At 57.3% G+C, this 15,770-nt stretch overlaps 1 protein-coding gene across 4 annotated transcripts in view; it reads left to right on the top strand.

Moving 5' to 3' along the window:
- Window positions 1–15,770, top strand: part of PRSS53 (serine protease 53) — a 49,641-nt gene that overhangs the window by 19,372 nt on the left and 14,499 nt on the right. Inside the window, exon 1 of one of the 4 annotated variants that reach the window (XM_073648839.1) lies at window positions 9,769–9,905. The exons of 1 other annotated variant lie outside the window; for it this stretch is intronic. Coding sequence is in view for 1 of the 3 variants with exons in the window: in XM_073648837.1 (XP_073504938.1) it covers window positions 10,509–10,545 (37 nt within the window). In the remaining 2 variants the exon portion in view is untranslated. Of the gene's footprint in view, window positions 1–9,768; window positions 9,906–10,493; window positions 10,546–13,418; window positions 13,520–15,770 lie in introns of those variants that run through there. 2 more of the 4 variants (XM_073648837.1, XM_073648838.1) reach the window with 2 other exon arrangements.

Raw genomic sequence — 15,770 nt, 5'->3', positions numbered from 1 at the left:
GGGGGTTGTAGTCTCCGAGCGGCTGTGACCCGGTCCCGTGCCCAGGGCGTCAAGCTAAGTGTTATGTGGCAGCTTTACAGATGTTACTAAAGTTCTTTTGTGTCGACTACGCCACCCGTTGTGATGCGGTCACTGTGGCCGCCGCTGCAGCAGGGTCCGCTGAGGCTGATGGTGGATGCGCAGCTTGGTGGGATAACCCCCAACGGGAGGGGTATAGCCTCAGAGGGGACAGGCGCAGAGGATGGGGGTTGTGGTGGTGCGGTGCAGCCGGCAATGAAGACAGACTCGGGTTGTGCAGTTAAGGGAGTTTACTTACTGCTGATGTTTCGGTCACTCCAGCTGTTAGTGACCACCCGAGCCGTGCTGCGTCCACCAGGTCCTGGATCCGGCCAACCCCCAAACAAGTCCGGAGCGTGGCCCTGAGCTCTCCCTCTGTCCTTTCTTCAGCCGTCCCCACCAGTGATCCACCTAGGTCCAGCTCCCTCGGGCCTTCTGTTGGGCAACCCTTGGCCTTAGGTTCCCTGACCCTCCATGTGGTATGCCTTCAGGGTGGATGTAGTGGGTGGCCGTGGCAGATGCTGCCCACAGCCTCCGGTCTCTGGCTAGGGATGTTTTTGCCCCCACCAGCTTGGGTTCCGGTACCCTTGTGCTGACTCCTCACCCGGTGCTCTAATTTGGGTTCTTGGGTCCCTTCAGTCTTCCCCCTCTGGGTCTTTCTCTTTCTTTCTCCTCTCTCTCTCTCCAGGGCTGCTGTTTTCTTCTCTCTCCTCTCCAACTGACTTGTTCTCAGCGTCTGACCCTGATCTAAGTTGGTGCCCTCCTTATATATCCCTCTATGTGTGAGCTCAGGTGACCAGCACCCAATGAGCTCCTATCACTACCCAGACTGCTCCCCCTATCTGCCCCTACACTACATGGGATGTACCACCCCCCTCCCACTCCAGCCAGGAACAGGCTCGGTTGTACCTGCACATTTCTAAGTGGGAGTACCGTCGGCCTGCTCCTCTGGAATGGGATGTATGTAGTGCATGCAGTCTATCTGAGCTCAGTTCCACACTCCTTCCTTACCCGGGAGTGGAATATCACACCTCTGGGTTGAGGTGCAATACCCCTGTAGCAGCCGAATCCTCAGGGTGCTACATTCCCCCCTGGTAAATCACAGCACGTCCTCGGGCTGTAAGACATAAAACACCAAAAACATACAAAATTTTTATATCAACATATAAAACATGTAAAACATTATATATATATAAAACTTTTTCATATAAACATTCTCGTCGTCTCTGGTTTCAGGTTCCTCCTCCGGACACTGTGCAACGTGTGTCCGGGAAAAGTGCGACAGTCTTTCTAGAAAAATGGTTTCTCCTATAAAACCGGTAGGGGGCGCTTTAGGACGCGCAACTATATACAGGGGAATTTGGCCGTTCTCAGTCCCCGGCCAAGTAGAGGGAAGGGAATGGCTGCTCACAGTCCTCAGCCTGTAGGATGAAGGGGTTAACGGGTAAACAGTTCACTGGTCCCAACGGGGACTATTTTAGCAGCAACAGTTTCAGTTTCTATATACCCCGATTGGGTAACTATTTACAGCTCCTGCTCTGCCGCACTCAACGGCGTCTTCCTCCTGCTCTTTCTTGATATGATGTTTCTTCAGACCCGTCCGGGTCCTCTTGCTCCTCCTCCCCGTACCGCAACTCCTCCTCTGTCAGGCGATGCACGTGGAGGGCGTAAGGTCCCTTGGCACACTTGTGCCGGGTGAACGTTACCTCGTCACCGACGTAGAGGTCACGGCCTTTGTGACCCTCTGGCAGGTGGGACTCGACGTCCCGTCGGGTAACGAAGACGTCACCCATGGTGTTCCGGTCCTTTATGAAGCCCCACCCATGCTGCGCATTAAACTTTATTACCGTCCCGATGGTACGGGGACGATTTGCTGCATAGGGGTCCCTTCTGGTCCGACTCTTTTGCTCCGCGCTGCGGGTCTGGGCCCATTGCTCTCTGACCCGCCTCTCCTCCCGTTCTCTCTGAAACTCTGCCAGCTGTTGACGGCAACACTCTGTGCGTTCAGCTGCAGCTGCCCGAGTCTCTCCGGTGAACCCCATCAAATCTTCTCCCGTGGGGTCCCACACGAATTGGGCTTCTTCTAGTGGAGGCGAGACCCGAGTCACGGGCTTTGGAGCCGGGATCAGGGGCTCACACAGGGGACCTAACTTCTTTTGTCGCTCCAGTTCCAAGAATTCTTCGGGCCAGATGAAAGGCCGCCCGTCCGGCCACGCCAGCTGGCTGAAGGGGTCCTCTCCCAGATATGGCACCCTTGGTGTTTCGGGTGCGGGCGTGATGGTGGGGGCGCCCAGGTTACCCAGGCCTTGCGGCCAGGCCGGGGGCATCTGGAAGGTAAATGGAACTGTTAACACGGCGGCGCCCTGGGCTACCTGGCCTTGCGACCAGGCCGGAGGCTCCGCGGAGGTAGATGGCTCTGCTGGGGATGCGGCGCCCGGAAACGCTAGGCCCTGCGACCAGGCCGGAGGCTCCTCTTCCTTCGCCACGCTCCGGGTCACGACGCGTGACGTCACCGGGGTCGCGACGGCGGCTTCCGGTCGGGGCCTAGTCGGTGGCGGTGTCATGGCGGTCTCGGGTACGGCCGGGGGACCTTCGGGCTCTGCGACGGGGAGCTGGGGCAGATAAGCGGTCTTCCGGTATGGGGTATAGGCGTCCCCCTTACCTGCTGCCATGCGTCTCGCTCCCTCTTCTGCGCCGTCTCCGGCCTTGGGTCCTCCCGCGTCATCCGCAGAGGCAGTCGGTGTCTTCTTCCAAGGGAGCGGGTTCCGTGGACGGGTTCCAGCTTGCTGGGCCATCTCCCGGCTCCACTCCGCCAGTATCTCGCGCTGTACCCGGGCCATCCTCCGTGCGAGGCCCTCCAGGGCAGTTTGTGCACACTCCCGGTCTCGGGGGAGCTGTGCAAGGATCTCCGCTAGACCTAGCGGGGTTGTGGACTCTAGCAGGCTCCTGACCATCGGGTCGGTGCTGCTCTGCTCTGCTTCCGGCAGGCTCCTGGCCAGCGGGCCGGTGCTGCTCTGCCCTCCTTCCTCGGTCTCTAGCAGACTCCTGGCCAGCGGGCCGGTGCTGTTCTGCTTTCTCTCCATCTCCGGGTGAGCTCCTCCGCTACTCCTTGTTAGACCTCTTGCCTCCGGGTGCGCTCGCTCCAGACTGCTCCAAGCGACACCCATCTTTGTTCTTCTCTTTCGTCTCCTCCCCGTTCGAGGGCGGTCCCGGGGCCACTCGGTGACTGTCAGCTCCAGGGGGAGTTCTTTCACGCTGACAGACACCTCCAGCATCACAGTCTCTGTTGGTGGGGGCGGTTTCCACTTTTGGCGCCATTTTCTGTCCTGGCCCACGATGGGAGGTGGCCTCTTGCCCTCCTTTGGCACGCCCATAATGGCGTCCGCTGCTCTTCCAAGGCGGGAAATCTGCGGTTTTGGCGGGAAGCGTCGCCCAGTGGCGGGAAACTCTGCAGATGGCGGGAACAAGTTGGAAATGGCGGACAATCGGCGGGAAACGACTGGTGATGGAGTCCGATGGCGTGGACCCTCCGGAACCGGCGGGAGACTTCTTTCTGAGGTAAACTTGCACTTTTCTTCAGGCACGCAGTACCCGGGTGTTGCGGGCACGTAATCCTGCCGACTACGCCAAAGTTGACGCGCCCCCTGGGACATATTCCTTTTTGAGGGGAATACCCGGCACCGGATCAGATGGGGGGTTGTAGTCTCCGAGCGGCTGTGACCCGGTCCCGTGCCCAGGGCGTCAAGCTAAGTGTTATGTGGCAGCTTTACAGATGTTACTAAAGTTCTTTTGTGTCGACTACGCCACCCGTTGTGATGCGGTCACTGTGGCCGCCGCTGCAGCAGGGTCCGCTGAGGCTGATGGTGGATGCGCAGCTTGGTGGGATAACCCCCAACGGGAGGGGTATAGCCTCAGAGGGGACAGGCGCAGAGGATGGGGGTTGTGGTGGTGCGGTGCAGCCGGCAATGAAGACAGACTCGGGTTGTGCAGTTAAGGGAGTTTACTTACTGCTGATGTTTCGGTCACTCCAGCTGTTAGTGACCACCCGAGCCGTGCTGCGTCCACCAGGTCCTGGATCCGGCCAACCCCCAAACAAGTCCGGAGCGTGGCCCTGAGCTCTCCCTCTGTCCTTTCTTCAGCCGTCCCCACCAGTGATCCACCTAGGTCCAGCTCCCTCGGGCCTTCTGTTGGGCAACCCTTGGCCTTAGGTTCCCTGACCCTCCATGTGGTATGCCTTCAGGGTGGATGTAGTGGGTGGCCGTGGCAGATGCTGCCCACAGCCTCCGGTCTCTGGCTAGGGATGTTTTTGCCCCCACCAGCTTGGGTTCCGGTACCCTTGTGCTGACTCCTCACCCGGTGCTCTAATTTGGGTTCTTGGGTCCCTTCAGTCTTCCCCCTCTGGGTCTTTCTCTTTCTTTCTCCTCTCTCTCTCTCCAGGGCTGCTGTTTTCTTCTCTCTCCTCTCCAACTGACTTGTTCTCAGCGTCTGACCCTGATCTAAGTTGGTGCCCTCCTTATATATCCCTCTATGTGTGAGCTCAGGTGACCAGCACCCAATGAGCTCCTATCACTACCCAGACTGCTCCCCCTATCTGCCCCTACACTACATGGGATGTACCACCCCCCTCCCACTCCAGCCAGGAACAGGCTCGGTTGTACCTGCACATTTCTAAGTGGGAGTACCGTCGGCCTGCTCCTCTGGAATGGGATGTATGTAGTGCATGCAGTCTATCTGAGCTCAGTTCCACACTCCTTCCTTACCCGGGAGTGGAATATCACACCTCTGGGTTGAGGTGCAATACCCCTGTAGCAGCCGAATCCTCAGGGTGCTACACAACTATATACAGTCTCTACTCCCGTCCTCAACGACGGCTCCCTCCTGCTTTTTCTTGGTGATATGGTGTTGCTTCAGACCCGTCCGGGTCCTCTGGCTCCTCCTCCCCGTACCGCAACTCCTCCTCCGTCAAGCGGTGTACGTGGAGGGCGTAAGGTCCTTTGGCACACTTGTGCCGGGTGAAGGTGACCTCGTCTCCTACGTAGAGGTCACGGCCTTTGTGACCTTCCGGCAGGTGGGACTCGACGTCTCTGCGGGTCACAAAAACGTCACCGCGGTTGTTACGGTCCCAAATAAAGCCCCACCCATGCTGCGGGTTGAACTTTATCACCGTCCCGATGGTGCGGGGACAGTGCGCTGCACGGGGGTTCCTCCTAGTCCGGCTCTTCTGCTCCGCGCTCCGGATTTGGGCCTGTTGTTCTCTGACCCGCCTCTCCTCCCGTTCTCTCGCAAACTCTGCTAGCTGCTGACGACAACACTCAGTACGCTCAGCGGCGACTGCCCGAGTTTCTCCGGTGAACCCCATCAAATCTTCTCCCGTGGGGTCCCACTCGAATTGGGCTTCTTCTAAAGGAGGCGAGACCCGAGTCACGGGCTTCGGAGCCGGGATCAGGGGCTCACACAAGGGCCCTAGTCTTTGTTGCCGCTCCAGCTCATGGTATCCTTCGGGCCAGATGAAGGGCCGCCCGTCCGGCCATGTGAGCTGGCTGAACAAGTCCTCCCCCAGGTGTGGCACCCTTTGTTTTACGGGTGCGGGCGCGGTGGTGGTGGCGCCCGGGTTGCCCAGGCCTTGCGGCCAGGCCTGGGGCACCTGGAAGGTGAAGGGCACCGTTAGGACGGCGGCGCCCTGGGCTACCTGGCCTTGCGGCCAGGCCGGAGGCTCCGCGGAGGTAGGGGGCACTGTTGGTATTGCGGCGCCCGGGGGTACTAGGCCTTGCGACCAGGCTGGTGGTACTTCCTGCTTGGTCACGCTCGGGGTCGAGGCGTGTGACGTCACAGGGGTCGCGGCTGCGGCTTCCGGTTGAGGCCTAGTCTGTGGCGGTGACATTGCGGTTACGGGCACAGCAGGGGGACTTTCGGGCTCTGCGACGGGGAGCTGGGGCAGGTGAGCGGTGTCACGGCTTGGGGTATAGGCGTCCCCTTTACCTGCCTCCATGCGTTCGGCTCCCTTCTCGGCGCCGTCTCCGGCCTTGGGTCCTCCCGCGCCATCCTCAGAGGCGGTCTGCTTCCTCTTCCAGGGTAGCGTGCTCCGTTGACTGGTCTCAGCTTGCTGGGTCATCTCCCGGCTCCACTCCGCCAGTATCTCGCGCTGTACCCGGGCCATCCTCCGTGCGAGGCCCTCCAGGGCAGTTTGTGCACACTCCCGGTCTCGGGGGAGCTGCGCTAAGATCTCCGCTAGACCTAGCGGGGTTGTGGACTCTAGCAGGCTCCTGACCATCGGGTCGGTGCTGCTCTGCTCTTCTTCCGGCAGGCTCCTGGCCAGCGGGCCGGTGCTGCTCTGCCCTCCTTCCTCGGTCTCTAGCAAACTCCTGGCCAGCGGGCCGGTGCTGTTCTGCTTTCTCTCCATCTCCGGGTAAGCTTCTCCGCTACTCCTCGTTAGACCTCTTGCCTCCGGGTGCGCTCGCTCCAGACTGCTCCAAGCGACACCCATCTTTGCTCTTCTCTCTCGTCTCCTCCCACCTCGAGGGCGGTCCCGGGGCAACTCGGTGACTGTCAGCTCCAGGGGGAGTTCTTTCACGCTGACAGACACCTCCAGCATCACAGTCTCTGTTGGTGGGGGCGGTTTCCACTTTTGGCGCCATTTTCTGTCCTGGCCCACGATGGGAGGTGGCCTCTTGCCCTCCTTTGGCACGCCCATAATGGCGTCCGCTGCTCTTCCAAGGCGGGAAATCTGCGGTTTTGGCGGGAAGCGTCGCCCAGTGGCGGGAAACTCTGCAGATGGCGGGAACAAGCTGGAAATGGCGGACCATCGGCGGGAAACGACTGGTGATGGAGTCCGATGGCGTGGACCCTCCGGAACCGGCGGGAGACTTCTTTCTGAGGTAAACTTGCACTTTTCTTCAGGCACGCAGTACCCGGGTGTTGCGGGCACGTAATCCTGCCGACTACGCCAAAGTTGACGCGCCCCCTGGGACATATTCCTTTTTGAGGGGAATACCCGGCACCGGATCAGATGGGGGGGTTGTAGTCTCCGAGCGGCTGTGACCCGGTCCCGTGCCCAGGGCGTCAAGCTCAGTGTGATGTGGCAGTGCTACAGATGTTACTAAAGTTCTTTTGTGTCGACTACGCCACCCGTTGTGATGCGGTCACTGTGGCCGCCGCTGCAGCAGGGTCCGCTGAGGCTGATGGTGGGTGCGCAGCTTGGTGGGATAACCCCCAACGGGAGGGGTATAGCCTCAGAGGGGACAGGCGCAGAGGATGGGGGTTGTGGTGGTGTAGTGCAGACGGCAGTGAAGACAGAGTCGGGTTGTGCAGTTAAGGGTGTTTACTTACTGCAGATGTTGTACTGGTCACTCCAGCTGCTAGTGACCACCCGAGCCGTGCTGCGTCCACCAGGTCCTGGATCCAGCCAACCCCCAAACAAGTCCGGAGCGTGGCCCTGAGCTCTCCCTCTGTCCTTTCTTCAGCCGTCCCCACCAGTGATCCACCTAGGTCCAGCTCCCTCGGGCCTTCTGTTGGGACACCCTTGGCCCTGGGTTCCCTGACCCTTCATGTGGTGTGCCTTCGGGGTGAATGTGGTGGGTGACCGTGACAGACACTGCCCACGGTCTCCGGTCTCTGGCTGGGGATTGTTTTTACCCCCACCAGCTTGGGTTCCGGTACCCTGATGCTGACTCCTCACCCGGTGCTCTGATTTGGGTTCTTGGGTCCCTTCTCTTCTGTGCTCTGGGTCTTTCTCTTTTCTCCTCTCTCACTCTGGGTCTTGGTCTTTCTTCTCTCCTCTGCTCCTGACTTGTTCTCTGCCACTGACTGACCCTGATTCTAGTTGGTGCCCACCTTATATATCCCTCTATGTGTGAGCTCAGGTGACCAGCACCCAATGAGCTCCTAACTTTACCCAGGCTGCTCCCCCTATCTGCCCCTACACTACTTGGGATGTACCACCCCCCTCCCACTCCAGCCAGGAACAGACTCGGTCGTACCTGCACATTTCTAAGTGGGAGTACCGTCGGCCTGTTCCTCGGAAATGGGATGTATGTAGTGCATGCAGCCTACCGAGCTCAGTTCCACTCTCCATCCTTACCCGGGAGTGGAATATCACACCTCTGGGTTGAGGTGCAATACCCCTGTAGCAGCCGAATCCTCAGGGTGCTACATATATATACAGGACGGGAGGAGTGGTACTGTGTAGTGTATATATACAGGACAGGAGGGGTGGTACTGTGCAGTGTATATACAGGAGGAGTGGTACTGTGCAGTGTATATACAGGAGGAGTGGTACTGTGCCGTGTATATATACAGGGCAGGAGGAGTGGTACTGTGCAGTGTATATATACAGGACAGGAGGGGTGGTACTGTGCAGTGTATATATACAGGACAGGAGGAGTGGCACTGTGCAGTGTATATATACAGGACAGGAGGGGTGGTACTGTGCAGTGTATATATACAGGACAGGAGGAGTGGTGCTGTGCAGTGTATATATACAGGACAGGAGGGGTGGTACTGTGCAGTGTATACAGGACAGGAGGAGTGGTACCGTGCAGTGTATATATACAGGACAGGAGGGGTGGTACTGTGCAGTGTATATATACAGGACAGGAGGGGTGGTACTGTGCAGTGTATATATACAGGACAGGAGGAGTGGTACTGTGCAGTGTATATATACAGGACAGGAGGAGTGGTACTGTGCAGTGTATATATACAGGACAGGAGGAGTGGTACTGTGCAGTGTATATATACAGGACAGGAGGAGTGGTACTGTGCAGTGTATATATACAGGACAGGAGGAGTGGCACTGTGCAGTGTATACAGGACAGGAGGAGCGGTACTGTGCAGTGTATATATACAGGACAGGAGGAGTGGTACTGTGCAGTGTATATATACAGGACAGGAGGAGTGGTACTGTGCAGTGTATATACACAGAACAGGAGGAGTGGTGCTGAGAGTAGCAGCTGTCTGTGGAGCTCAAGCACTTCCAGTAGGAAGGGTTGTCGTCTGCCTCTCTTCTCCCCAGGGAGAGGCAGGCTTACTGGGAGGCCGGCATGGCTTCCCAGCCTCCTATCCCCCGGTCTATGCCGGCGGGGGAGAAGGAGCCTCAACAACCGGCCCAGGAGGGAGTGAGGAGATCGGGAAGGGTGAGGCAGAATACATCCACCTGCTCCAACCCCGAGACTGTTCACCGCCAGCCCAGAGAGGGAGACCGGGGCACCCCAGGCCCCAGGAACAAGAGCCCAGCAAGATCCTGGGGGGAGATGAGCTCCAGCGAGTCCACAAGTTCCTTCTCCTCCCGAGTGGTCGCCACGTTGCGAGAGTACGAGGACGCCGGCAAAGCACTAACCCAGCTGAAAGAGGAGCTGAGGGAGGCCCGGGTCCTGAACACCCGGGCGTCCAACAAGGAGAGCCCCGCGACCTCCCAGAGGGTTAAAGCCCTCAGAGACGAGGTGGTCAGGTTAGTGCTCCTCCGGGAGGGGATTGAGAAAAGCGCAGGTCCCTTCCTGGAGAGGTTTAAGAACCAGCGGCGGTTCTCAGAAATGAAGGGGTTAAACACCTCAGGAGAACCGCCAGCCGGCGTCCTTAGTGAAGAGGAGGAGGAGGATGAAGAGGTGACTGGAGTCTCAGTTGCTGGAGCCAGTGAGGGGCAGAGCCGGAGCTCAAGTGGTCTCCCTGCAGGGCAGAGGACTCCCACAGCAGAGGCTGGAGTGTCGGGGGAGGAGGAGGAAGGAGGACTGCTGAGGGAGATCCGACTGCTGGAGTCTCCAGTGGACCTGACGCGGTTTTCCTTCGGTGAGGACAAACCAGTGGAGGAGACAGGGAAGAGGAAGAAGAAGAAGACCGGAGGAGCTGCACAGGAGGTGGTGAGTTATAAGTATGTACCAATGTCTGATGTTGCACCTGCCACCTTCTGTTTAAACCCCACCAAACCTAAAGGCACGGGCTCTGCAGTGGGCTCGAGGCAGAGGCAAGGTGGGGAGAGGAGGCGGACGTCCGGCGATGCTGCCATCTGTGCGGGGAACAGTGCAGGGGGCGAGGCTGTGGAGGTACTCACAGCGCCGGACATAGGGAGTTCTGTGGAGTTTCCCACCCTGTCCTCTGCGGCTAAGCCGGTTATCACCGGGGCTGGGGGGGCAGGGAAGGATGTGAAAAACACATCAGCAAAGAACACTGGGCACACTGCTGCGACAGGGGGGCAGTGTGCCCCAGCGCCCAAAAAGGACACTAAGACCCCAAAGTCTGTGGGTGCAGGGCGGGCAGAGGTGCCGAGAAAACAGTCTGGCCAGAACAAGGACCAAAATGCTGCAGTAGGGGGGCGGGGCGCTCCAACAGACGACCTGCAGAAAGCCAGCAGCAACCAAAGGGAAACGGGTGTGGTGCTGCAGGGAAAGGAGTCTCTGGAAGTGCTCCCCTCCCCCGGCCCAGCAGGTGTGAGTGCAGAGACACCAGACACAAGGGAGAAAGGAATGGAGGTGACTGTGGAAGGTGCAGAGAACAGCAGAGGTAATGGGGTGACAAGTAAAGAGAATAGAAATAGTGGTGTAGTGAATGATGGGAGTAATGGTGGAGCAGATGATGGGAGTAATGGTGGAGCAGATGATGAGAGTAGTAGGAATGGTGGAATTAGTGGTACAGTGAATGATGATGCAGCAAATGGTGGGGGTAGTGGTGCAGTGAATGATGATGTAGCAAATGGTGGGGGTAGTGGTGGAATGAATGCTGGGAGTTGTGGGAATGGTGGGAGTTGTGGTGTAGCAAATGTTGGGGGTAGTGGTGTAATGAATGGTGGGAGTAATGGTCCTGCGAATGGTGTGAGTAGTAGTGGAGTGAACGATGGGAGTAATGGTCCTGCGAATGGTGTGAATAGTACTGGAGTGAATGGTGGGAGCAGCACTGGTGTTGGTGGGGGGGAAGTAGGTGCTGGTCCCGCTGCCCCCCCAGCATTGGCGGGGGCTTCAGCCCAAAGCTATTCAGAAGCTGTCAGTGCTGGGGGTAGTAGTGCGCCCTCGTCTGGTGGCCCTGGGGATGGTGACTTGCAACAGCAGCTCCTGGACGCCCTGAGGAGAGGGGAGAGCTCCATCACTGTAGAGGGGAGGGAGGTTGATCTGTCTTTCTGGATAGAGAGACATGGTCTTTCAGCCTTCCGAGATAGAGGGGCAGAGACTGTCTGGTCTCTGCCGACAACGGGGCAGAGGAGTAACCGTAGGAACGTGGTCCGTCTCCAGTGGGTAAGCAAGGATGCCTGTCCTGATAGGTCGAAGGTGGTTGAGCTCCTGCTGGGGATGGGCTTTGCGGCATATGACATCTTTGCCTTGATCCATCCCTATGGGACCTCCTACTTCGATGTCAGCTTCGTGAGACCGGAGGGCCTTGAGCTTTTCTGGTCTCGCCATGAGCTGGCTCGGAGTCGCCCCGAATGGCATGGTCTCTTTCCCCTGGCAATAACTCGCCAAGATTCAGTCAGGAAAGTGACCGTTCTGACTAGTAACGAGTCGCTTTCCTGTATGGACATTACCACCTGGGTGAGTAGATACGGAGAGGTCACCAATATTCCCGAAAAGAATCTGGATGACCATGGTATCTGGTCAGGGGCCTGGACCTTCATGGTGAGATTGAAGGTTTCGGGAAACACTGTTACCCATATCCCCTCCTCAACTTTTTTGGGGAGGGATAGGATCTTGATTTTCTACCGGGGGCAGCCTAAGGTCTGTCACAGGTGCGGTAGCCCCACACACTTCAGTGCGCAGTGTACCACCCAGAAATGCGCACTGTGTGGGGACCTCGGTCATCTTGCTGCTGCCTGTTGCAGGATTAGGTGTAACTTGTGTGGTGACCTCGGTCACCCGTTCAGTCGCTGTCCGCGTTCCTTCGCCAATGCGGTCCTGAAAGCGGCGAGTGTGGGACAGGCGCAAGCCGGGACTAATCTTGCCGGTGAAGGGACCAGTAGGGGCGGGGGAGGCAGGGATCCGGTGAGGAGCAAGCTGCCGCCATCCACCATCAGGCGGCAGGAGAAGCGCCGTGGGGACAGGGGGCAGGGAGTAATGTCCCTAAACTCTGACCCAGGTACTTCACTTGCAGCTGAGGATCCTAAAGACAGTGAATTGAGCGAGGAAGTCAAGAGACTTGAAAGAGAAGAGCGAGAGGACGCCACGTCTTCCCAGGAACCCTCTTCTGGTGACAGTCTAGATGAGGGAGAGGGGGAGTGGTCACAGAAAAAGAAAAAGGGTAACAGGAAAACGGCCAGAGGTAGGAGGGGGACCAGGTCTCGAGCTGCCTCTTTGGAGTGCGACCCCTCTGACTCTCTGGCCATGATCCAAGCGCCATTGGAGGGTTCAGCCGCCCCCCCTCTGGTGGATCTCTCCAACCGGTTCGGGGCTCTCCAGGACCTCCCTCTGGAGGGGGGAAGTGGGGACCCGGGGCCGGAGGTTGCGGACAAGGTGGTTGGGGCTCAGGAGATGGCTGGGTCTTCCTCTCGGGGGGCAAATACAAAGCCCTCTGGGGGGATGACTAACCCAGGACCACCAGACGAGGGCAAGAATCTATGTAAGGAGAGAATGGATGAATCTGTTTGTCTTAAGCGCACTAAAAACCCGTCATTATCAGAGGAAGAGGTTGGGACTGTCAGTGGTGGGAAGAAAAAGGCTATCTAATTCAATCAATCATGATGGCGGCACCCACCCCGTTGACGCTGGCAACTATTAATGTTTGCAGCATAAAGTCAGATGCGGCAAGGTACACGGCCTTTCATTTTCTCGGCCAACTTGACGCCGACATTTTGTTTTTGCAGGAGACCAGGTTGACCGATATATCAACCTTGCATAAAGCAAGGCGGGAGTGGAGGCATGGGCCCTCCTACTGGTCTCTTGCGGCTGAGCCGTATAGCGGGGTGGCGGTCCTTTTTAAGACCGCAGCGGTTGAATGCAGACGAGTGATCGAATTAGAAATGGGGAGATGCTTGATCCTAGATGTCTCCATGGGGGGACAAGAGCTTCGGCTCATTAACATCTATGGTTCCCAGTCCAAGTGGGACCGCAAATGTCTCTTCCTGAAGATCAAACCTTTTTTATTTTCGAGTCGGCAGGTGGTCTTCGGAGGGGATTTCAACAATGTCACGAGATCCTGTGATAGAGGAGGTTCCGGAGACCGGCTGGCTTATGACTGCGTCGCGTTAAACAGGATAGTGAGTGTGGCTCGCCTGGTGGATGTCCACATCCGGCACAACCCAGGCGACACGGGATTCACCTTTTTTAGAGGTAGTCAGTGCAGGTCTAGGCTAGATAGGTTTTATTTGAAGGAGGAGGCCGTCTCTTCGCCGTTGTCGGTTGTGGAGGTGGAGTTCTCCGATCACTGTTTGATTATGTTTTCTCTCAACGTTACAGAGACTCCTCGGATGGGAAGAGGCTATTGGAAGCTGAATTCATCACTCCTTGAGGAAGAAGCTGTAAGACGGTCTTTTGAGGAATTCTTTCAGAGCCAGGTACCATTGCTGGGCCTAAGTAACACTAAGTCGGAGTGGTGGGAGATGTTCAAACATCGGGTGGCGAGATTCTTCCGGCAGCTCTCGAACCTCAGAAGCCTGAACAGGGATCGCCTGTATCAGAGCCTGAGGAGGAAACTCGAGCATCTTGTCTCGACTGGAGGTAGCCGCGAGGAGATCTCCAGAGTGAAGTCCTTGCTGAAGAGGTGTCAGTACGATAGGCACGCATCTTTGGTTTTCGAGAGGGACTACGGGAAGTACTGCTCGCCCGACCCTTACAGAAACTGTAAGATGTCAGTGAATAGTAAGATAGTGACGGGGCTGGTGGACAGTACGGAGTCCCTGAGAAGGTCCAGATCAGGGATCTTGGAGGTTGTCAGTTCCTACTACTCGCACCTCTTGGGAAGGAGGGAGCTTGATCGTGACGGGATGTCGGCTTTCCTGGCTGAATCTGTTCCTGAGCCAGGGGCTGACCTCTCGCTGGGCGATTTGGCAGAAGCGATCAAAGAAGAGGAAGTGAGACTGGCGATCGATGGGCTTAGGCCCAAAAAGTCGCCAGGTCCGGATGGCTTAACATCCGAGTTCTTTAGGACCTTTAGGGACTCTTTGGTCCCCCTCTTGACTCAGGTGTTTAACGAGTGTCTCTCCTCGGGCACTCTGCCGAGATCATTAAGGAGGTCAGCTTTGATCATTTTGTCAAAGGGTAAGGATCCGTCACGCATTGAGAACTGGCGTCCCATAGCACTTCTCAATGTGGACAGGAAGATTTTGGCTAAGATACTTTTCAACAGGCTGGTGAAGTTTGCACCCCGGCTCCTTTCGGAGGTTCAGCACTGTTGCGTTCCTGGCCGTAGCACTTTTAGTGCTGTTCTAGGTGTCCGAGAGGCCGTGGAGCAAGGCAGGGCGGGCCTCTGGAAGGGGTTCTTGCTGACCCTGGATCAGGCAAAAGCCTTTGATCGGGTTAACCACGAGTACCTCTGGTCCACTCTTTTGAGGTATGGTCTGCCTGGAGGGTTTGTGGACTGGCTTAAGACCTTGTATGCAGGGGCTGAGACTTTCCCTCTGGTGAATGGGTGGATTGGACGACCTTTTGGGGTAGGATCCGGTGTCCGTCAGGGCTGTCCTCTTAGCCCTTTGCTTTACGCGTTTGCGATCGATCCCTTCCTCAGAAGGATCGATTGTAGACCGTTGGCGGGGGTGCGGATGGGCGGGGCGGCGCCGGAGACTATCCTGAGGGTGGTGGCCTACGCGGACGATGTCACCGTCTTTGTTTCTTCGCAAGAGGAGGCAGCAGCGGTGATGTCAGAAGTGGAGCGCTACTCGGAGGCATCCGGGTCCAAGGTCAGCCAGGATAAGTGTGAGAGTCTCTGGCTGGGAGGCGGAGATCCCGGGTTTGATCTTCCGGACACCCTCCCCGAACCCCAAGAACATGCCAAAGTCCTGGGCATCGAATTCGGCCAGGGTGATTACCCCACGAAAAACTGGGAAGGCAGAATCAAAGGTGTCGCCCAAAGAGTGGACCAATGGAGGGGTTGGTCTTTGACCCTGAGGGAAAGGGTTGGCCTGTGCAAAGCTTTCCTGCTCCCCTTGCTAATCTACCTGGGCAGCGTCTGTGTCTTGCCAGAGCCTCTCTGGACACGGGTCTACAGTCTGTTCTTCCAGATGTTATGGGGGAACAGACTGAACCTAGTCAAGCAGGAGGTCACTTACCGCACGAGGAGACTAGGGGGTTTGAATATGGTGAACCCCGTGGTGTTCCTAGTGAACACTTTCTTGAAGGTGAACGTGGCAAACCTCTGGAAAGAGAGGGCTCCTCCGTGGGTATTCTCCTGCAAGGGATGGTTTCAGCCTTTCTTCCAGGAATGGGAGACAGGGGGAAGATTGAAGGATCTTCGCACACCACACGGGCATCTCCCGGCTTATGTTACCCCGGTTCTGAAAATGATCCGCCGGTGGGGTCTGGGAATGTGGGAGGTGAGGTCCCTCCCGAGGAAACTCCTCGATATGAGGGTCTTGCTTTCTCATTTTCAGAGTCCATTGGCCCTCAAAGACTGCCCAAGTCGGGATCTGGAGGTTGGGTTGAGTTTGTTAAATTCTACCAGGATCCCCGAGAAGTACTGGGACTTGACTTGGCGCTGCTTCCATGGTAAGCTGTATGTGAGGGACAATTTGAAGTACAGGAGCTCCGAGGACAGGAATTGCCCCCGTGAGGCTTGTGCTAACGTGCTGGAAAGCATGGAGCACTTCCTGC

This window comes from Phyllobates terribilis, unplaced genomic scaffold (assembly GCF_046119375.1).
Source record: "Phyllobates terribilis strain yellow unplaced genomic scaffold, ASM4611937v1 Scaffold_9__5_contigs__length_417890890, whole genome shotgun sequence".
NCBI lineage: Eukaryota > Metazoa > Chordata > Amphibia > Anura > Dendrobatidae > Phyllobates > Phyllobates terribilis.
The sequence above is the reverse complement of the archived record's forward strand: the minus strand, read 5'-3'. Positions and strand labels throughout refer to the sequence as shown.